Genomic DNA, 23,420 nt, shown 5'->3' with positions numbered 1-23,420 from the left:
ATGGTGAAACCCCATCTCTACTAAAAATATAAAATTTAGCTGGGCATAGTGGCAGGTGCCTGTAATCCCCACTACTCGGGATGGTGAAACCCCATCTCTACTAAAAATACAAAAATTAGCTGGGTGTGATGGCAGGTGATCCCAGCTACTCAGGAGGCTGAGGCAGTCAGCCGGTGCAGTGTATTATATAATATTATATATTACATAATATTAATATATAATATATAATACAATAAATATATAATATATAATATAATAGTATATTATAATGTAACAATATTATATTATTATTTAATAATAATAATATAATATTATTATTTTGAGATGGAATCTTGCTCTGTCACCCAGGTTAGAGTGCAGTGGTGTGATCTCGGCTCACTGCAACCTCCACCTCCCAGGTTCAAGCAATTCTCCTACCTCAGCCTCCCTGATAGCTGGAATTACAGGCACGCACCAACACACCCAGCTAATTTTTGTATTTTTAGTAGAGACGGGGTTTCACCATGTTGGCCAGGCTGGTCTTGAACTCCTGATCTCAGTGATCCACCCACCTTGGCCTCCCAAAGTGCTGGGATTACAGGCGTGAGCCACCGCGCCCAGCCTGACATGCCATTGGTATTCTCCTTGCTTCCACAGAGACACAGACCCCTCTTCCTTCTGTCCATCATTCATTCAACAAGGACATCCTTGGCACTCACCCTGTGCCTGCCCCTGTGCTAAGCCATGAGGTTTGGCAGCAAACACAACATCACCCTCCAAAAAAGTCAAAAAGTCCCTGTCCCCACAGAGGCAATTGCTGGTGGAGAGACACACCTGCACACTCCTCCGCCCTCACAAGATCTCTGTGTCGGGGGAGCAAAGAGGAGGCTCTTTTTGCTCTGCTCCCATGTCAAGGGAAGGGGCCTCACCAGGAATCACGCACCAGGCACTGCCTCCCATGGCTCCCCAGGAGGGACCCATGGAACATTCCACTGACTGCTTAGACGCCACTCTCCTAGGAGTGCAGAGATCATCTCTGAGTGGGCAAAATTCTTATTTCAAAAAATGTACACATAGATCATTCCTATGAAGCCAGACACACTCTCTCACCAGAAACCAGGGCATGAACTCCCGGTGACAGGGAAGGACAGTGGCCAAGCACCTGGCCTCGGTGTCAGAGGAGCCTTGGTCTCTGTTCTAAATAAGCATGTACTTCTCTACCTGGAACCCTGGGCACATCACCTAACTCCTGGGGTCTCCAGGAGAGTGGCTTGAAGGAGGCGAGTGTGTGGGTACCCGGGTGGACGTGTGCTCTCCACCCTGTGTGCCAGCCCTGTGCCTCTGCTCAGGGACTTCCTCCACAGGCACTCCCCCTGCCCCTCTGCCATCCTGAATGGTGAACTTCCACTTGCTTGCTGAGCCAGGACCTGGTCCAGAAGTCTCCCCTGACGGCCCCACCCCTGCTCCCCTCCAGACAGCATCCCAGCTCCCTGGGCATCCGTCTCTGTCCCGCTCTGATGCATCTGCATCTCCCACCACAATTACCTTCTCCACAACTTCCCTCCTGGCCCACCCTGGAGAATTCAATCCCTTGGGAGATAACAGCCGTCAGGGACCTTCCCAGCCCAGGTGCAGGACGAATGGCTGCTGATTCATTTCAGGTCCCTAATCAGGGAGGAGAGAGGCTGGCCCCTAATTCTGACCTTAATTATACAGTAGCAGGCTCAGCAGAAACCACTCCCTCAGTCTACCCACTCTGGACAGTAAATGAGCACATGTAAGAACTTCTCCTCCAGGGGCCTGGGCCTGCAAGCTGCATCTCTGAAACCTCCCACTGGGTGACACCTGCCTGAGAATTAACCCCTCTTGCTCAGTTTGGGGCACCCCAGGAAGACAAAGGGGGACTCAAACATGCCTCCCCTCACCAGGGTAGACAGGATTTAAACTCGGGGTCCCAGAAACCTGGGCCATTCATTTGGAGTCTAGACCCCTCCACTGCTTGGGCAAGGAGGCTCTAAGCACCTGGTCCTGAGAGGCCTCAGCTCCCACCATGCCTAGCTGCCCAATTACCCTTCCATCCCAGACCTGACTCGCAGAAGACAAAGAAGAACTGTGATAAAAAAGCAAGTGCCTTGATGAGGCACCTACCACGAGGCCGGGGATCTTACCCAATGGCCCATTTCACATATGAGAAAACCGAAGCCCAGGGGGACTTGACTGAAACGAGGACCTGTGGCCAGTGTGGGGGCCACAGACAAGATGCAGGCCCTCACCCCAACATCCAGGGTCCTGACCACTAGGCTACACTGCCTCTGACAGGCTCCCAGGCACAGAGGGCAGGGTCCCTAACAGCAACTGTCATAGGAATGGGAATGGCATTAGCAAGACAAATGGCAACTGCAAAAACAATTCCAATGGGCTGCACCCTCCAACCCCAAACCCCCCCCACCTCCCCCAAACCCCCCTCACACATGCACACACTAAGCACCAGGCAGCCGTAGCTTCTCCAGGACAAACCCAACAGAAGGAGTGCTCTTACTGTGTCCCTTTCACCTGCGAACAGACTGACACTGAGAGAGTTCCTGTGACTCCTCCAAGGCCACACAGCTACGAGGGGCAGAGGTAGGGTTTGGAGCCTCGCCTGCCTCCTGCTGTTTTCACAGGCTTGTGGGCAAAATAAAGGAAAAAGTACCACGAGTTTCAGGAACTGACCTCTTCCCCCAGGCACAGGGCCTTGATGAAACGATGAAACGCTTTCCTCCTTACCCAAACACCAGTCAGGTCCTCTGGGCCTCAGCTCCAACCCATCCCCACCCGCTGCCCAGTGCCTCCTTGTTTCCAACCGCCAAAGCAAAGGAGCAGGGTTCACTTACTCTGTGCTGGGCGGTGCAGCCACTGAGTTTGGGTCTGCAGAAGAAGAGCAGAGAGAGAGCCCGTCAGGCCAGAGGCTGGCCCCAAGCACTCAGCCCTTCCCCGCCCCTTTCCCAGCCTCCCCAGGGACGCTGCAGACAGGGCCCGGACAGCCTGGGTGCCTGCTGAGCCCCGCCTCCTTCCCCCAATCCTGGCTCAGTCATCAGCTCCCCTACCTGGCCTGCACCACCCCCACCCACCCCGTGGCCCACATCCCAACTCCAGCCAGAACCCAGGGCAGCCGCCCTGCCTGCTCTGGGCCTGCCCTCCACCCCCAGCTGCTCTGGGAGCTCGCTGTCCCCAAGCCTGCAGGAAGTTCCAGCTGGTCTGGTCCCCAGGATAACAGAATCTAAGAGCCCAGAAGCTGCCATTTAACACCAGCTTATCAGGGCCCTCCTGCCCCCCAGGGTTGCCAGCTCCCCAAGGCAGACAGAAGAGGGGACCTCTGGGAGGCTGCTCTTCTGGCTGGTGTGGATTCTTTAGGAGAAGCTGCAGGGATGACTTCAGAGACATGAGCCCTGGGCAGCAACTGTCTCCAAAGCAAAACTCAGGCCAACCACTTCCATTTACAATGTGCCAGAGTGCGCCAGATGTTGCAGGAATGCTAGGAATTTCAAACTCCCAAGGGAAGCAACCGACTCTAGCTTCTTCCCAGTGGCTTTTCCCTTCGTGCTTTCTGGGGACAGCGGAGGGAACACCAGGCATTCCGGGGAGCCTGGAGCTTCCGCCCAGTTCTTACTGCTCCCTGTAGCCCCAGGACCGGAAGTTCCCAGAAACATCTTACCAGTGACAGGGCTGGAGTCAAAGTGGATCAGTGGGGGTTCTGCATCCCTCTTGGGAGCAAGGCCTGGGACACCCAAGCCTGTGCTGGTGTCCTCTTCATCATCACTGTCGTCAAACTCAAAGGCATCTCCTGGGTCGTCCTCCGCCTCGGAGGAGGGGCCTGGGGCTCCTGGAACCAGCTGATCTCCTGGAAGAGAGGAGGAGTTGGCCAAGCTGCAGGATCTTGGAGGTTTGGTCAATGGACAGACAGCTAGGGTAGGTGGGCATGGGCTGGAACGGGGTGAGCACCTCAGGTCTGAGCTGGGGAATGAGAGCCATCAAACCCAAGCCGGATGGCCCTACTTGCCTGAAAGGCCAGGGGAGGGGATTGGGTTAGGTCTCTAAGCAAGTGGCAGTGGAGGAAAGGAAGTGAGTGTGCTCTCGGGGCGAGCCCGTGCATATCAGTACTTCGATGTATATCTTTCCTCTTATTTCCTATTGCCCTGTTTTGCAAGCAAGGTGGTCTTTTTAAATGAGTGTATATGTATGAACACAAGTCTTCTTGTATGTTTCTGTGTTGATGTGTCTGTGTGCTTTGTGTGTGCAAATGAGCACAGACGGGCACATCCTTCTCGCTACACTTGATTTGGTATGTGCAGCGGCATGAAACACAGCTGCCTGGAAATGCCCAGGCTTGGAGGCAGCCAGCTCTCAGGTACTAGGACACAGACTCGCTGGGGCAGAGGAAGGCACTGAGCTCCCAGCATGGAGGTCAGCTCGCTAGGCCTCATTTCCTGCTCTTCCCCTCCTGGGGGGCCCCCTTCCTGACTATGAACTCCTGTCTTCCTTACCCATAAAAGCTCAATTCAAGTAGAGAGACCCTCCTTGCCTACTACAGGAGGCGTGGCCTCTCTTCTCTGCCCCGCCCCTTGTTTGTACCTCCCACCAAGCTCAAATCCCTGAGAGCAGACATCTCACGGGTCTGTCCCCTCTACTATCGGGTCCTGGACTGGCCCAGACTAGGAGCTCAGCCGCTTTTGTTGAACAAGCGAAGGAATGAATTCTCTATCCCAGAGAGCACAAGCCCTCACCTTTCCAGCCATTTCACCACATGGAGGTTCCCCAATCCTCATCCTAGAAGATTTCCTTCCTTGCCAGGCGTGGTGGCTCATGCCTGTAATCCCAGCACTTTGGGAGGCCAAGGTGGGCAGATCACGAGGTCAGGAGTTCAAGACTAGCCTGGCCAACATGGTGAAACCTCGTCTTTACTAGAGATACAAAAAATTAGCCAGATGTGGTGACACGCACCTGTAATCCCAGCTACTTGGGAGGCTGAGGCAAGAGAATCACTTGAACCTGGGAGACAGAGGTTGCAGTGAGGTGAGATCGTACCACTGCACTCCAACCTGGTGACAGAGTGAGACTCCATCTCAAAAAAAAAAAGAAAAAAAAGACTTCCTTCCTAAACTCTGGGCTGAACAGAACTTCAGGAGTTCAATCACTCCATGCCCTGTCTTATGCAAACCCACTGCAAAACCAGCTGGCAGTTTGGTTCTGTTTTAATCATCTGCCAAGCTGACCGCCCTAAGCAGTCCTGTCATGGCACATGCCACACAGCTTAGAGCATGAGCTCTGCACTCACATGGCCCTGTCTGAGCTCCCCGCTAGCTGTGTGGTTCTGAGCAAGTCACTTTACCTCTCTGAACTTGGTTTCCTCTCCTGCAAAGTGGAGAATAAAAACAGCATTTTCCCCGTAAGGCTGACATGAACATCAACTGGGATGCAGGTTAGGGTTCTCTACCTCAGAACTATTGACACTTGGACTGGATAATTCTTTTTTGGGATGGCAGGGGCTGTCCTGTGCACTGTAGGACGGTTAGCAGCACCCCTGGCTTCTACACACTACAGTCCAGGGGGACCCTCCAGCTGTGACAACCAAAAATGTCTGCAGACATTGCCATATGTCCCCCGGGAGGGCAAAATCGCCACTATCTGAGAACCACTGGGGTAGGTGTAGCCCTCAGCACAGCACCTGTAGATGTAAGGATTATGACAATAACAGCTGTTGGAATTACTCTTCCCCTCCCAGCCTCAGACCCTTGAGGACAAACAGGATTTTCTAGTCCATGGGTCTGCGGACCCAGCCCCAGCAATTGCTCAATAAACATTAGACAGATGGATGAGTGATGGGTGAGGAGGTGGCTGGAACACAGATGAACAGACAGGCCAGCAGATGGACAGATGGACATATCTGATTCCAACAGTCTCTCGAACTAGAAAAATCTATTCCTGTAATCCCAGCACTTTGGGAGGCAGAGGCGGGTGGATCATGAGGTCAAGAGATTGAGACCATTCTGGTCAACGTGGTGAAACCCCGTCTCTACTAAAAATACAAAAAATTAGCTGGGCACGGTGGCGCGTGACTGTAATCCCAGCTACTCAGGAGGCTGAGGCAGGAGAATTGCCTGAACCCAGGAGGCGGAGGTTGCGGTGAGCCGAGATCGTGCCATTGCACTCCAGCCTGGGTGAAAAGAGCGAAACTCCGTCTCAAAAAAAAAAAAAAGAAAGAAAAATCTATTCACTCCCTGACAGTGAATAGATACTAGGCTCCCAGAGCACAGTATTTTGGGGGCAGATGTAGGAAACCCCTTCCTCAGCTGCTTGACTGCAATGAAAGTCCAGAGCATACCCTCCCTCCCCAAAGGGAGAAGTGCCCAACTTCCTCTGAGGCCACAGAGGAGGAGACACAGCCGCTCCTCCTGGGGCTTTAGGGATCCCATAGGCCAGGACAGCAGGGGTGGACTCTGGGCAGTGATGTGGCCTGTAGCACTAACTCCTTCCCCAGGTGTCAAGAAACAAGTCCTGAGAGAACCTAAGCTGTGCCCAGAGCAGCTTCCTGAGCCAGCCTCGGGATCACCTCCATTTACCCAAGACCCCAGAGACGGAGGCAAAGCAATGCCTGCCGTAAGCCGCTAAGGGGATGGGAATGAACCGGAACCCAGCTCCATTCACCTTTCATACACTTCTACCTAAGCCCTGTGGGTTCCGGAAGCAGCTGGAGCCCTCAGACATTCTGCACTGGGTGGTCAGGCTTTGGTGGAAGCTGGATCTGTGTCCTTCAGATTGCAGTTCCCAACCCGCTGGTGACTCAGTTCAATTAGGGGATTCCCGATCAACTAAGTAACACCAATCATTTGGTGCTTGGATTGCTTCCTTCAGATGCTCCTAGACATTTGCTGTATTCTAATATTAATAAAATCATATGGGTGCTCTTTTTGGTATTATAATACCAAATAAAATACATTTGGTATTGAATTATTTCAACACCTCAGTCCTCAAGGATCTGAGGCTGGGAGGGGAAGAGTAATTCCAACAGCTGTTATTGTCATAATCCTTACATCTACAGGTGCTGTGCTGAGGGCTACACCTACCCCAGTGGTTCTCAGATGTTTAAAAAGTAATGTATTGTTTATAATAATGTATTAGATAATACATTAAAATAATGTATTAAAAATAATGTGATACTAATGAATTCACCTCAGTATAATTTCAATACTGGTTTTGACACTTCTGTTTCAGTTATATACCCGTTGGGTAGGGGTGTGTGTGTGTGTATGTGTGTGTGTGTGTGAGCGTGTGCGCACAGGCACATGCATACGCTCATAGAATTTTCTGTTCATCCCTTGCTCCCTCCACTCCAGCCACATTGATCTCCTTCCTGTACCTCGAATGTACCAGGTGTGCTCCTCCCTCAGGACCTCTGCACTTGCAGCCCCAGAGCCTGGAATGTTCCCCCCACAGGTATCTTCTCCAGCTCTCCCCTCTTGCAGGTCTTTACTGCTCATCATCTCTCTGCACGCTGCCACAGAGCCTGATGAGACTGCCGGTTTGCCCTGTTTTACCTGTCTCTACGGCTGCTGTCAGCATATGATGCTATATGTTATTTGTGTTGCTGTCTGTCTCCTCCACTAGAATATAAGCTTCATGAGGGCAGGTATTTTTGTCTGTTTTGTTTACTGTTACATCCTCAGCATCTAGTGCAATGTCTAGCATATAGTAGGCGCACACACACACACACACACGCATCCCTGTTGTCGCATCTATGGGTGATAGTTTTAAAAGTTTAAAACATAGGCTGGGCACTGTGGCTCACACCTGTAATCCCAGCACTTTGGGAGGCTAAAGTGGAAGGATGGCTTGAGCTCATAAACTTGTGACCAGCCCTGATAACCTGGTGAGACCTCGTCTCTACTAAACATGAGGAAATTAGCTGGGTGTGGTGGCATATGCCTGTAGTCCCAGCAACTTGGGCTGTGGTGAGGGGATCACTTGAACCCAGGAGTTCAAGGCTACAGTGAGCTGTGATTGTGCCACTGCACCCCAACCTGGGTGACAAAGCGAGACTCTGACTCAAAAAAATAAATAAAGGTAAACATTTTTAAAATAATTTTTAAATCAGCTGGGCGTGGTGGTGTATGGCTGCAGTCTCAGCTTCTCAGGAGGCTGAGGCAGGAGGATGGTTTGAGCCCAGGAGTTCAAGGCTGCAGTGAGCCATGATCACACCTTCATACTCCAGCCTGGGTAACACAGCAAGATCCTGTCTCAAAAAACAATTTTTTTTTAATACTGGAATAAATGACCATAAAGTCACTACCCACTATTTTAGCGGTACCAGATATAGGCCCATCCTGACTTATATAGGGCTTTCTTAGCCTCTCAGTGCCCCGGTTCTTGCCCAAGTGAATCTGCTGGGCAGGAAGTTGGTATGGGGGTTTCCCTTTATACGTGGATGGTGTCACTGCCATGAGTAAGGTTTCAGAGTCATACCACTCAGGTTCAGCTAAGACTCCAGCTTGCCCAGGTACCAGCTGGATGGGTGTCAGGTTGTTTGATCCCTCCCGGTTTCCTTGTCTGTAAAATGAGGACAATAACAGCAAAACCTCCTGGGGTTGTTGAGAGGATGGACTGAATGAATGTAGAGCACCTGGTGCAGGGTGCGTGGCTCACCAAATGTTAACTATTTTTCCAATGATGATCGTGCCTCTTATCATCACCATCGCTACACCATCACTGTCATTCATTACCACCATTATCACTGTTATTGTTATGATTACAGCCTTGTCATGGCCCAGTCCCTGCTGATGGGTGAGAAGGGCAGTCCTCTCCAACTCACAGGCCAGGACCGGCCTCAGGCGACCCTGTCCACAGCCATGTCCAGGGGCTCAGGTCACTTCTACACCTCCTTTTTTGTTGTTGTTTTGAAATGAAGCTCACTCTGTCACTCAGGCTGGAGGGCAGCGGCGCGATCATGGCTTACTGCAGCCTTGACCTCCTGGGCTCAAATGATGCCTCTACCTCAGCCTCCCAGGTAGCTGAGACTACAGGCATGCGCCACCATGCCCAGCTAAATTTTTTTTTTTTTTTTTTGCATTTTTTGTAGAGATAGCAGTTTTACTGTGTTGCCCAACTTGGTTTCAAACTCCTGAGCTCAAGTGACACTTCCCAAAGTGCTGAGATGACAGGCATGAGCCACTGTGCCTGGCCTACACCTCCTCCCTGTAAGAGTACAAATAGCTTCAGTTACCCATGCATCCAGTGAGCAGCTCCCACCCTCCAGTAGGCAGGGAAGGAGAAGGAGAGGTAAGAAACAGTCCCAGGGGAGGCGGGGGGCACCGTGGGCTCCCCTCTGGAGCTCACTTTGCAGCTGGTGGGGCAGAGCCAGCAGGAGAAAAACCTAAAACCTCAGAGACTGAAACAGCACCAAGAGAAAGGGGCTAGGACTCCCTGGGGCTTCTGGAAGGGCTTCGAGGATGAGGCTGCCCTTGCACTGAGCCTTGAAGGATGAGAAAAGGCCTGACAGTCTCCCACGAGAGCGTGGATTCCAGGCTGAGGCCGCAGCAGGGACACAGAACAAACACCAGGTGGCCCGGGGTGTGAAGACACCAGCGAGGATAAAGGTGTTGACAAGGTGCGTGGGGGAATCCCCTACTCAGGAATTGGAATTTAATTTGGGAAGACAAAGGGAAGCTCTCAGAGAATGAGAAAATGCCAAAGAGCTGGCTTCACCCAGATGATACCAGCCAGCAATATCAGAAAGAGCAGGAACAATAAATGTTTGTCAAGCATTTGCTGAACAGAGCAGAATTGACTTAGTCATTACAATTTTTTGTTCTCACTCCTCATGTTCAGGTTCAGCCCTCTTGGTGGGGAGGAGAAAGGAAGCAGGTGCCCATGGCAGCAGGGGTGGAAAGGGGTAGGGCCATGCAGGGACCTAAGTCCCAGTTGGGAATCAGGAGATGAGATGTGCTTGTCCCCAAGGCCACCTTCTACCTTCCCCCCAGGCAATCAGATATTGCTCCTTACGAGAAGGAAAACTCAGGAGGACCATCCCAGCACAACTGAGAGCTCAACAGAGCCCTTCCCAACCACCTGCACAGGTGGCACAGCCAGAGCTAGTCCCTCATGCCTCTCCTGTTCCTGGACACACCCGGTCCTTACGAGAACCAATGCAAGCCAGTCCAGGAGGTGGGGGACCCTGGGAAGCCACTCATCACCACAGAGAAGACAAGTCTGCTGTGCTGCTTCCCACCCCCAAGAAGAACCCCAAGGCTCAGGGAGGAGAAGATGTGTCATTTCGCTTTCCCAGGGGTGCAGGGCATGGCGCACACTGTCTGTCCTGCCAACACCCACGATGATAAGCACTCCCATCCATGAGCAATTGATTACCCCATGCCCATGCCTGACATATATTTAAACCTTGCAACAGTCTGGGAGAGGGTGTTATTGTCACCATGTTTACTGATGGTGAAACTAAGCCACAGAGACACCAAGTCACTTAAACAAGCCCACAGTCTAAGTGGCAGGGTCAGATGGGGCTAGTGACACAGCCCTCACTCATTGCCATCTGCAATTCTGCCCCTCTCATAGTGGGGCAAGAGGGCAGGAAGGTGCAGCCATGGGTGAACAGCCCTGGGCCCAGTTCCTCCTGGGCAGAGCCTGGATTCCACCTGCAGCATCTGAGGTCCCAGTGCCAGCGTTGCCAAATAAAATACAAGACTCAGATATGAATTTCAGATAAGCAACGGATAACTTTGTTAGTATAAGTAGGTATTTTTCTTTTCTTTTCTTTTTTTTTTTTTTTTTTTGAGACAGAGTCTTGCTCTGTCACTCAGGCTGGAATACAGTGTTGTGATCTCGGCTCACTGCAACCTCTGTCTTCCAGGTTTAAGCAATTCTCCTGAGTAGCTGAGATTACAGGTGCCACACCATATCTGGCTAATTTTAAGCAATTCTCCTGAGTAGCTGAGATTACAGGTGCCACACCGTATCTGGCTAATTTTTGTATTTTTGTAGGGATTTCACCATGTTGGCCAGGCTGTTCTCGAACTCATGACCTCAAGTGATCTGCCTGCCTCGGCCTCCCAAAGTGCTGGGATTCAGGCATGAGACACCATGCCCACCTATATTTTTCTTTTATTTTCTCTTTTTTCCACTAAATGTGGCAACCCTACCCCTGTTCAATGGGCTGAACTTATGGCGCAACCCTTTCCCTCAACCTCAGTTCCTCACCCCTGATTTATAAGCTTCAGCCTGAGATCCCCATGTGTTCACATCTCTGGGGGATCTTGGAAGACAGGAAGAGGATTGACCCTTGCCCAGAGCCTCCTCTGTGAGCAGAAAGTTACTTCTATTTTGTAGACAAGGAACACGAGGCAGAGGATGCAGCCCAGGCAGGGCCAGTGGCCAGCGGAGCCGGCTTCCCACATGGGGCCACCTTGCTCCAGAGCAAGGCCTTCCGCCGGCCCCTACAACCCCCTTATAAGAAGAGTCAAGAGGAACAGGAAGCTCTGGGCACGGTACCTATGGCAGGCTGTGGAGGAGGGTTGGAGGAAGCCATCAGACAAGGTCCAGCTCAGAGCAGCACCGTCCCAGTCGCACGCCTGTGAAAAGAAGACCAGGAACCTCATCAGCCGGAGTCAGGGCTGCAGTTTCCGCAACTGAGACAAGTCACTGGCCCACAATCTGTGCTTCAACCCAGCAGCTCTCGGAGCACAGGGCAGCCCCAGAAAGGCCCCAGCCTCCACCCATCATAAATCATTAACCCACAGAAACACCAGCAGCTGTGCAGCCCACTCCCTCTTCCCAGAAACCCTGCAGCCACAGACCTTCCTGTTGCCAGTGCCAAGAGACCTGCAGGCACCTGCTGGGTGTCCCTCCTCATCCCCTCTGGCTTATAGATGAAGCTATGGCCCCAGAGAAAGGTCATGCAAAGTCCCCACCTTCCAGAAATCAGATCACGCCTGTCATGGAGGGGACTGGACACTTCCTCCTCCTGGCTGCCCAGGAAGCACAGGCTCCCTCAGGTCTGCCCACTCCTGCCAGTCCCTTCCTGCGGCCCTGCTGAAGGCCACTCTCACTCTGCTTCTCCCTGTCCCACCCCACGGGTTGACTAGCAGGCAAGGGATAACCTGGCCTTGGCACATGGATGTGAGGAAGGCAATGGCTACAGAGGCCAATGACACAAGGCAGGAACAGAATCTCGAATGTTCAGCTAAGGGGCACCATTCCTCCTGCCCCAAGGTGGCACTGCCCTCCCCTCTCAGTGGAAGCTCACACAACCAAGAGGCTGGCGCCTCCAGGGGGCTCCTGGGCCCTGGAGCCAACCCTGCCCCCCCACTACTGTCACCTTCAATTCTGTGCTGGGGGCTGTCCTCCTAGACATTCCTGTGGAGGAGGGAACACACCCTGAAGAGAAAGCACCCAGCCATCTGGTCTAATCTGCCCAGGCCACAAACTACTGTGTTCCTATTTTCCTTTCCATTCCTAAAGGCTTTATTTTTATTAAACTGGCTTACTGAACAAAAGTGAAACTCAGGTTCATGACAATATTAGTAACAGTAGATATTCTTGCATTGCCAACATCTCAGACGTAATTGTAAGCACTTTAAAAATATTAACCTCTTTTCGTCCAAATTATAAACGAGAAAATGAGACCCAGAATGGTTAAGTAACTTGCCCAAGATCACACAGCCAGGAAGAGCCAGGGTTCGAACCCAGGCCATGGGGCTCTGGAGTGTGTGTTCAGAAGCAGCCACTACACTCTAGCACCTTTCAAGACTCAAACAATGAGACAGGTAGATGATGAAAAGTTAGCCTCCAGGCTGGGCAAGGTGACTCATGCCTATAATCTCAGCACTTTGGGAGGCTGAAGTGGGCGGATCACTTGAGGTCGGGAGTTCAAGACCAGCCTGGCCAACATGGTGAAACCCCATCTCTACTAAAAATACAAAAACTAGCTGGGTGTGCTGGCACACACCTTTAATCCCAGCTACTCAGGAGGCTGAGGCAGGAGAATTGCTTGAACGTGGGAGGCAGAGATTGCAGTGAGCCAAGATCATGCCATGGTACTCCAGCCTGGGAGACAGAGCGAGACTCCATGTCTCATGTGGGCCTTAGACCCACACAGAAAACTCTCAGAACTAAACTGTTACTTCAGCAAAGAGTTTTGGAAAGCAAACTAACATGTCTGCAAACCCCTTTGCAAATTGAAAGATCAAACAGCTGCACAGCAGCCCCGCTGCAGGGCCCCCACCCAGTGGGTTCATCCAAAACTCCTGAGGTCTGCTCGGCCTTTCTCTGAGGGCTCTGGTGCCCCAAGAGCTCCATGAGGGAAGTGGCAGAAAGACCTATACCCATTTTACAGAAGGAAAAAGGGAAGCACGTTGCCCAGCCTCCTGTCCCAGTTGCTCCTTAAATACAATTTGATGATGATATGGAAAGAGGCTGCTACTTTACCCTGGGGCCAAAACCCAGGAGATCCTTCCCTTCCAGGGCAGAAAATCCAATGTCCTCCCCTTTCTTCTCCCTCCTGGGCTGATTCTTGCCCTCCCCTCCAAGCCCAAGGCTTTCCCTAGAAAGGAAGAGAGCCACCAACATGTATGGAACCTGACACTTTATTAGCATTGTTCCATCTAATTCTCATAGCACCCCAACTTACAGATGAGGAAACAGAGGCTCAGAGAAGCAAATATTTGCCCCAGGTCACAGAAGCAAGAGGAGCAGGTGACCACACTGGGATTCCAGCCAGAGAGCACTGACCCTGAAGCCTAGTCTCAATCCTCTGATCACACTGCCTCCCTAGCCTTTGGGCTAGAATCTGGAAGGTGTCCGCTACAGGTTAATGCAGGGCTCTGAAGTGACAGGACAAGGACACAGGCCAGCGAGCTCTGCCTATGACCACCATTTTATACACACAGGCCGCTCGTCTCAGAAGGATGTGGGCAAGGGAGTGGGATGGCTCACAGCAGCCCACTGCCACCACTACAGATCCTCACAGGGTTCAGCAAGAGTTCAGGCTACCCGATACCACCTGCATTCCACTCAGCAGCTATGAGATCTTGGTAAGTAATTCCAGCCTACCTCTGTGCCTCAGTTTACTCATCTGCAAAGTAGGGATTAAAAAGTACCCACTTCAGGCTAGTCATGATGGTTCATGCCTGTAATCCCAGCACTTTGGGAGGCCAGGGCAGCAGATCACTTGAGGTCAGGAGTCAAAAGCAGCCTGGCCAACATAGCAAAACCCCATCTCTATTAAAAACAAAAAATTAGCCAGGCGTGGTGGTGCACACCTGTAGTCCCAGCTTCTTGAGAAGCTGAGGCAGGAGAATCACTTGAACCTAGGAGGTGGAGGTTGCAGTGAGCCAAGATGGCACCACTATCACTCCAGCCTGGGTGACACAGGAAGACTCTGTCTAAAAATGAATGAATGAATAAATAAATAAATAAATACGAATCATTCTCATCTTTAAAAAGATAACTAATAAAAAGGCTTCATGGCATGTCAGAACCAGAAAGTAGCTCCATGATGATGGTATTGCTCTTGCTTTACAGTTGTGGAAACTGAGTCCAAAGGAGGAGGGCACTGCCCACAGCACTGTCATTCTCCAGGCAGTGACAGTGAAGGCCATGGTTAGAGGATAGGATTTGGTGCCAGGATGATTCAGCTTCAAATGCCAGCTCTGCCACTTGCCACAGCAACAATTAATTCCTTTCTCACTGGGATGGTGGGAGTAAGACCAGCACCTGCCTCCTGGGTGTCCCGTGCTGATGAAATGAGGACCCCGAGATGGGTGTGATGAATTCTGCTGTGCCCTGCACAGAATAAGCTCTAGGTAGACAGGGGCCTCTGTTGCCATGAGCACCCTATCCGGGCCATGCTTGGGCGGCAGCATTACAGGAGATTGTCGTTTCTCGGTGGTCACCTTTTTAACAATGACCACCAAGCCCAAAGGGACAGGTGGACACTGAACAGTTTCCCTTCCTGTGTGGAATGGCTGAGGAGGCAGCAGAGCTCAGACAAGGGAGGAAAAACAGAGGCCCCCAGCTCCTGGCTTCAGAGTGTGCCCACCAGAGGCCTGGAGCAGGTTAGGCTCAGTGACGGGAACACTTAGAGCAGCCTGGCATTGGCACCTCCCACTGTATCTTCCAGGCGTGGCTAATTTAATCAAAGAGCTTATCAGTTCCCCTCCCTCTAGGGTTCAAAGTCCATCTGCCCAGAGGCCCCACTAGGAAACCCTTTTCCTGTCTGCCCCTGTCCCATGGGGGGGCCCCCCAAGACCATCTCCCACCCCCCACCCATCAAGTGGCCCCATCCCTCTTCTACCTGAATGAGCCGTGGAGGAAGAAAACACCTGGGGGCCCTGGAAGACTGCACAATCTTGTGCCTTGAGGAACGGGAAAGAAGGCCGGCCTCTGTCTTCAACAAGGTCCAGGCAGAATCGGGGGGAGCAGCCAGCTGGGCTGCTGGGCTGAGCGGGGCAGTGACCACCCAGCCCTGCCCAGAGAGAAACAAGGAATTGGTTCTGGTACAGGCACCTTTGTCAAGCTCTGGCCTTGGAGACCCTCTGTGGGTCCACCTCCAGAAGCAGAAGGAAGGTGGGGAATGGGAGGAAGGACCAGGTGCTTGGGCTGGTCAGCACCAGAGTTCTTCCACGTGTCTGTGTTCTCGGAGAGGTCTCTCTGGCTTTCAGCTCTCATTAGATACATGCTAGGCAACCCAACTGCCACCTCCACTGCCAAAGAGTCCACTCCACAAAAACACCTGCCACGTCACCCTGTTGCTTCCAACCCTTCCCTATCACTCTCAGAATACAGCCTGGGTCCTAAGCAAGGCCTTCCAAGATTCGCCCCCTCCACTGACCTCTCAGGTCCCAGCAGCTCTGGGCCTGGCCTAGTACTCTGGTTTTTAGCTCTATGACCATGCCACCCAACCTGTTCCACATTTCTGGGCCTTTGCTTACGCTGCTTGTTCCCTCCACGTGGAATTCTCTCTCACAACCAGCAAGCAAACACCTATTCAAGCGTCAAAACCCAGACCCTATTTCTCCTCTACAAAGCTTCTTAGACCCATTTCACACGGTTGTTTCCAGTGGTGAAGCTTTTTAAAAAATACTTGTATCCCAGGCTCACACTCGGAGATTCTGATTCTGTGGCTCAGAGGTGTAGCTGGTAGGGGGCCAACAGGCTATTTTCAAAGAGCATGGGTGGTGCTGGGACACGTACACACCTGCAGACACAGCCCCATTATAGCTGTTGCCCTCCCCAAGGGCCTGTGACCTCTCTGAGGGTACTGGACTTCTTTCCATCTCAGCATGGGTAGCACTGGGTCTGGCCTGGGGTACGCTAGATAACAGCTGTGACCTGAACAGGGATTCTGAAAACCTTCCCCTGCTTGGGACCCACCAATCATGGAACCAAAGGGCACAGACCAGGAACCTATGAGGCTGCGACATCCCTGGACCTGGGGAGCTGCTGGTGTGCGGCTTCAGTCCAGAGGAGGGGAGAACAGACGGAAGGTGGGGTATAAGCCCTCCTGGTGTCCCCTGCCTGTCTGAAAGCCCAGGGCCCAGAAGGAAGAGAAGGGGATGCAAACTGCACAATGGAGCTGGAACCAGAAGTGGGGTGGAGCCTCCTGACTGGGAAGAGGGCCCACAGCTCGCCCCACCTCGCAGGGCAGCCAGATGCCCACAGCTCTTCTCAGTGCAAAGGGCCACCTGGTGGAGAGTCCAGGATGGGGAGAGAGGAGCTGACTTCTCCAAGGAAACACAGGCAGAGCTACAGCAGGAAGGGCACAGGCAGAAGATAGGAATGAGGTGTGTGGACAAGAACTCGGGCTCAATCCCAGGCCAGCCCAGACGATGCTCATCCTCTGCTCTCCAGCAGCCCCACCCCCGAGCAGGCAGCCTCTGTGCCTCCTGTGCTCACCCATCAGGTGCAGGTGTCAAGAAGATGACACTGGACAATGCTGATAGGTGTGTAATGAATGTCAGTTTCCTTCCCAGGGTTCCTGCCGGTCCCTGAGGACCAACGTCGTTTTCTCATTTTACAGACTGCTAAACCAAGTCCAAGACAAACATATTCCACCAGAATATCAGGCCTACGATCACAAAATTCAAAATGACAATAGCTGACGCCTCCAAGCACTGTGTGTACAGGGCCCCATACTGAACATTTTAGTTTGCATCTCATTTGATTCCCACAGCAGATGAGGAAAACAAGACTGACAGAGACTGAGGGGCATCCCCAAGGCCACACAGCTACAGAGCTCCTGGGAGCAAGAGGGCAGGACCCTCAAGCTGGTCCCAGGCCCAGAGTGGAAGGCAGAGTAGTGGGTCAGGGAGCCGTCCCAGGCCCTCCTCAGCCTGGCAGGTGCCAGAGCTGCAGAACCTGCTAAGGGACCACACAACCCAGCTCCTCCCTCGCCCACCTCATGGACACTCAAAGAGCTTCCCAAGGTGGGGGTGACTCCAACTTCCTTTCCTCTTCATGCAGGAGGGGAGGGGGGCTCTGAGAGGGGGGCCAGCCTCGCTGGGGCAGGGGCCAACTTTGGTCAATGGCTGGAGCCTCAGACAATGGAGGCTCTGTCCTGAGCCCAGAGTTGGTGGCACCTGCCCTCCCGCACTGACCTCCTAGGGAGCCCCTGGTGAGGCAGGAAGAATGGGGAGCACTGGGGAGGGGGCCCTAGGAGTAGGTCTCCCTGGGAAGGAGCTGGCCCTATGGCCAGGCCAGAGGGGACCCCTGGGGGCTGTTGCCTGGGAAACCAGAGCCAGCCTGGAAAAGCCTCTGGACAGCATGGGAGGGGGGTGGCCCCAGACTCAGTCTCCAGCCCCCTTCCTCCTCCTGCTCCTCCTCCTTCCCTCCCAGCCCCCAGACACATTAACCCCTTTGTCCCCGGTGATCCAGCCCAGCAGAAGGAGTGAAGAAGCTGAAGTGCTGGAGGAAGCCGCCTGCCATCAGCTGAACTGACCTCCCTCTTCTTCAGAGAACCCCAGACCCTCGGCCCCACATCAGGGGTTTCCCTGTGATAGGGCATCGTGGCTCTCACCTGGAGGCTAGACAGGGGACAGCAGCTGGCATGACACAGACTCTGTGCCATCACCTCGCCCATCCGAGCCTCAACTTCCCCACCTAGAACGGGGTGGCCCGACTCCCAACTGCCGAGCGTCCTTGCCACTGGGCCCTCGCCACTCAGCATGAGAGTGTCTATGCTGCAGCAGCCTGAGAGGCGGGTCTCCTCACCTCCTTTTTAGACACAGGGAAGCTGAGGCTCACATGGGGAAGGGACCTACCCAAAGCCCCCGGGGAGGATGAGACAGGCTGGAAAGGGAGGTCTGTGTGCGTCCCTGCAACCCAGCAAGTGTACATGGAAAAATGGCAGGAAAGAGCTGGGGCTCAGGGAGGGGCACTGCCAAGGGAGGCAGGAGGAGTTGGGGGCATGCATGGGGCTGTCTACTGCTACCCAAGCGTCAGGGTGGAGCCAAAGGGAGGTGCAAGGTTACTCCCTGCTACACCTCAGTGCTGAACTAAAGCCTCCAGGGGGCCAAACTGAGGTGTATCCTCTGGGGACTCTGTGACTGCAGTTCACCCTCCTCATCTCCAGGGGTCAAGCTCACCTCCTCCCGCCCTCCCAGAGTAAGCCGCTCATCCTGTCACTCCCTTCCCCTCTCAGCCAACATCTCGCTGCGCACCTGCTACCACCCAGGACCCAGCTTGGCACTGAGGACAAAGAAACAAAAGAGAGTTCCGGGTTCCTGTCCTCAGGCAGCAGCCACAGGAGGCCAGCAGGTACAGACCCCAGGGCAGGGGGCAGGCACAGTGCCCCACTTCCAGATCAGAGCCAGGGCAGGGGCCCTGGGATCAGGCATGCTCCAATCCAGGCTCTGCCACTGGCTTAGGCTTCTTAGACTCTCTTAGCCGTGTAAGTAAAAGGAGGGAATGTGCAAGGAGGTGAGGCTCTCTCGGGTTCAGATGAGAAACGAGTGAGGTCATCAACTTGGCCCAGCCCTGGGCAGGAGCTCACCCAAAGCACAACAGAGGGACGGCAGGAAGGAGCCCACACCATGCTCTCCACGAGGTACAGATGGGGGCTAACCCACAGCTCAACCCTCCACGCCTGCAGAGTTTTCTACCTTGAGTTCCCCACAGGGCCCCATGAAGCAGGGGGCTGAGGACAGCGTCCCAGGCTCCCGGCATGGACCCAGTATAAGGCAGTCTCCTCTGCCGGAGCCCTGGTGGTCTCTCCCAGGCCTCACCCTCCCACATCATGTGGATTGACCCTCACAAGCAAAGAATAGATAGCTCAGCACAGAACGGGAGGCAGGGACTGGAGCCGGAGCATGGGCACTACCCAGAGATGTTTTGTGAAGGGAAGCAGAGAAACGGCGTGCGGTCAGATGAGCCATAACCTTCAGGGAGAGGTTTTCACACAGCTGGAGCTCAGAATTGATGCCCACCACCAGTGGCCCCTGCCTTTCTGAATGGGGTTACCTGCAGGGGTCTCCTGACTATCCCGTCACTGCTCCACAGGTCTGCAGATGGGCAACTGGAGAAGCCCCCCAAATTGGCCTGAGAGCCAATGCCAGAATGGGATGAGATGGGGTAAGGAGGGCAGGGAGGAGTGTTTTGCGTGGTACAGAGATGTCTTTCTAGGATAGAAGCTGAGGCCACCAAGAGACACAGTTCCTCCCTACTGGATCATTCCCAAAAACCAGAAATGCATGGCCAGGCACAGTGGTTGATATCTGCAATCCCAGTACTTTGGAAGGCCGAGGCGGGCGGATCATTTGAGCGCAGGAGTCCAAGACCAGCCTGGCCAATGTGGTGAAACCCTATCTCTACTAAAAATACAAAAATTAGCTTGGCATGGTAGTGCATACCTGTAATCCCTGCTACTCAGGAGGCTGAGGCAGGAGAATCATTTGAACCCAGGAGGCGGAGGTTGCAGTGAGCCAAAATAGTGCCACTGCATTCCATCCTGGGCTACAGAACAAAACTCCATCTCAAAAGATAATAACAAATAAATAAATAAATAAATAAATAAATAAATAAATATGCTGTGTTGCTGCTCATGTGACCCCACACCCCCTCCACCCACCACCCCGTTTCTCTGCTCCCGTCACAAGATTTCTCTGAGGAGCCCCCATGCTCCATCCCCAGTCCCTGTCTCCCATTCTGCATGAGATACTTATCCCCAAACAAGTATGTGCCCACTGCTTTGCCAGCCAATTCACAGGGTCACCTGCAGGCCCCCACTACCCCCATTCCGACAGACGTGTCTCGGTCACCATTCTGCCTGACCTGCCAGCTGCTGCCTTCTTTCACCTCTCGGTCCGGCTCCCCTTCCTCCGCTCCTTCCTCCGCTCCTCCTTCCTCCCTCCAGGTTGGCAGCTCTCAGATTCAGGCTCCACCTCAGCTCCTCCCTGGGCAACCTGGGCCATCTGGCTCACTCTGTGGGTCCTACCTAAGCCATGGCCATAGTGATGCCTCCAGCGCGCCCTGCTCTTTAACTCCAGGCTCCGCTCCTCTGCCTGCACTGTCTTCATGCAGTGATCAATCAGGCATTACAGCCTTAATGTTCCCATAGCCAACTCCTGATCACTACGCTGCCAGGAACAAAGAACCCCGCTCCTCAAAGTCTTTCCATCCTGCTTGCTGGCTCCACCCCACCAGCTGCTAAGGCCAAAACCTTGGAGTCATCCTTGGCACCTCTGTCTCATACCCAAGGCCCACCCATCAGCCAACCTGCTGGCACTACCTTCAACATACGCCCAGAATCCGAGCGCATCTCACCCCCTCCCCGGACACCACTGTGGCCCAAACCACCATCATCTCACACCCAGGCTATTCCAAATGCCTCCTGACCAGTCCCTCTGCCCTCACTTCTACCCCTGCCCTGACATTTTGTTCTTAACACAGCAGCCAAGTTCAGAGTCCTGGAATGCTTTCCTATTTCATTTAAGGAAGCCCCAACTCCTCATCCTGGCCTCCAAGGCTCCACATGTCAGAGCCCCCACAACCTCCCTGACTTCAGGTCCTACCTCTCTCTGCACAGCTCACTCTAGTCACAGCCACCTGCCAGCTCCCTGAATGCCCCAAGCATGCTTCTGCCTCAGGGCCTTTGCATTGCTGTTCCCTCTGCCTGAAATGCTGTTTCCCAGATACCCACACACTGGTGCCTTCACCTTCAGAGGCTGTATCTGCCTTCTCCAGAGAGCCCACGCACATCCCCTGACCCAGCGTCCCCATCCTCACGGGATTTAACACCTCAGCAACTACAAATTTTAGTTATTTTTTTCCGTCAGTTTCCTCCTATGTGAATGTGGACTCCATGAAGGCAGGACCGTGACCACTGTTCACCACTCTCATCTGCACCTCTGGCACAGGCCTGGCACATAGGCGACCTGAGGCATAGTCACCGGCCAAAGGAATGCAGGAATCCCTAGTCCCAGGTCGGGCCCCTGGAGAGGAGGCGGCCACAGCTGGGCCCCTCCCTTCTGAAACCAGCCTGCACCCACGACAGCTGCTCCCCAGCAAGCTTCACAAACAGATTCATGGCCAAGTTACAAAGGGGCAGTTCCCCAAAACCAGAGTGGAAAGAGGTCTGGGGCTGATGCCAAGAAGCGCTCAGAGGGGGAGGGGTGGGACAGGGCAGGAGAAGGACTTGGACTGTTTTTAAAAACTTGCTCCCAAAAAGACCACATTCTTCCTCTGGTGAGTCAGAAGCATGTGGCCAGGCAAAGGGGACAGGACCCACGAGCCTCCACGGCTGCCACTGTCATCTGCTGCTAGCAGGTAGGCACATACCCCAGGCTTTCCTGCAGGGCAGGTGTGAGACTCTGGCATCTATTCAGCTTCCCAGGGAAGGAGCAAGGCTGGGCACCGGTGCCCCAGGCTGACAGGCCACTGACAGCAAACCAGGCCTCCCTTTCAAAGTCCACAGGGTCTCATGTGGCTCCAAGCTCTTTCTTTAGGCCCAAGCTCTGCCTGGCAGGGAGGGGGCCATTCACTCTGTCCCACAAGGGAGCTCTGGGCAGGAAATAAATAGGCTTTGCAAAACTCAGAGCTAAAAACAGCTCAACCCACCCAACCAGGGCAGGGCAAGTGGGACAGCAGCATCTGAGTTCTGAAATGCTAGCCCAGCATGAAGCCCCAGGACACCCGGGAGCCCTCAGCCACAGGGCCCCCCCATAGCTCTGGCTGAATTCAGAGCAGCCAGCACTTATAATTCAAACCACACCCCTCAGTGATATGCTGTCCTCTCCAGAGAGGGGCGTGAGTGTGGCTCCAGCTGTTCCTGGACATGTCTGGAGGAGAAGGCTCTGAGCACTGCTCCAGGCCTCCCCTAATCCTCCCTCCAGCTCCTCCAGCAGGCAGGGCCAACCCAGGAATGGGGAGGACCCAGCCCCATTTTACAGAGGAGGAAACTGAGGCTAAGAGAGGTAGAGAAATTTGTCCAAAGGCAAGAATCTGATCAAAAGTGGATCCAAGATAAGACCCAAGGTCTTTCAGCTGTGGCTGGAAATATCCATCAGGATCAGGCCAATGGGTCCACCCACTCCCTTACAATTAACTTCACGATCTGAGAAGATGCTGCCTGGGGCTGTGGGAAGGGGACAGGGGAGGCTAAGCTGGAGGTATTGGGGGAGGAAGAGCAGGGAGAGGTAGCATTAACCATGAACAGGATTTCCCCTGAGTCCTGCTGTCCTGGGTTGAAGTCAGGTCCAGGACCATGATCCCTCCCAGCAAACTATTCCCAAACACCTATCGTCTTTCCCTATCAGCTTTAAGAAGAGCGGAACTGCTGCTGACCAATCCTGCCCTGTGACTAACGAGGAACCAGACAACGTGGCTGCAGCCCCCAGCCTGGTCCTAAACTCCCCCAAGGAGGAGCATTCCTTCCGCCTCGGCTTTGAAGCCACCCTGGGTGCAGTGAGCCTCAAGCCCCGCTGCCAACATCCTGCAGGTAGAGACACTGCTGCTTGCCCAGTGAAGAACGGTCCCACTCTGTCCAGATCATTTCTGCTCTGAAGCAATCTCTGGTCCTGCTGGGGTGCCCTCCAGGTTCCCTTTTCACCACCATCATGCTCTGGGTATGGATTTTTAGGAGAGTGAGCTCTGCACTCAGTCCCAGCTGAGGCCAGCTGTGGTGCAGACACCATCCACTGCTCCGATTCCTGGTTTCCTCTTCCACACAATGACAGCTGTAAGAATCACCAAGGCACAGGACTGTTCTAAGGACTGATTGAGATAATAATTCACAGAAAGGGTTTCACTGAGAGCCTGGAACACAGTAAGTGCTCAATAAATGTCTGTTGAATGAATAAATGACCACCTCCACCTAAGTGAACAGCAGCATTGGCCTACAAGAAGGGGTGCTGTCCCAGGCTAGAGCTGAAGGGTCCTGGAGCTCCCTGTCACTGCCCTCCAGGAAG

The 23,420-nt window shown here is 53.4% G+C and overlaps 1 protein-coding gene across 25 annotated transcripts in view; it reads right to left on the bottom strand.

The window, feature by feature from the left end:
- ARHGEF10L (Rho guanine nucleotide exchange factor 10 like) overlaps window positions 1–23,420 on the bottom strand; it is a 182,888-nt gene that overhangs the window by 109,901 nt on the left and 49,567 nt on the right. For 13 of the 25 annotated variants that reach the window (XM_078330518.1, XM_078330509.1, XM_078330514.1 and 10 more), the window contains exons 2-4: window positions 11,512–11,591; window positions 3,674–3,859; window positions 2,853–2,886 (exon numbers count right to left, since the gene is read on the bottom strand). In XM_078330518.1, the coding sequence (XP_078186644.1) occupies window positions 2,853–2,886; window positions 3,674–3,859; window positions 11,512–11,548 (257 nt within the window). In that variant the 5' untranslated portion in view covers window positions 11,549–11,591. Of the gene's footprint in view, window positions 1–2,852; window positions 2,887–3,673; window positions 3,860–11,511; window positions 11,691–20,286; window positions 20,603–23,420 lie in introns of those variants that run through there. The other 12 variants (XM_035307922.3, XM_078330513.1, XM_078330517.1 and 9 more) reach the window with 3 other exon arrangements.

Source organism: Callithrix jacchus, chromosome 7 (genome assembly GCF_049354715.1).
Source record: "Callithrix jacchus isolate 240 chromosome 7, calJac240_pri, whole genome shotgun sequence".
Lineage (NCBI taxonomy): Eukaryota > Metazoa > Chordata > Mammalia > Primates > Cebidae > Callithrix > Callithrix jacchus.
Note: the sequence above shows the minus strand (reverse complement) of the source record. Positions and strands in the feature narration are given on the sequence as shown.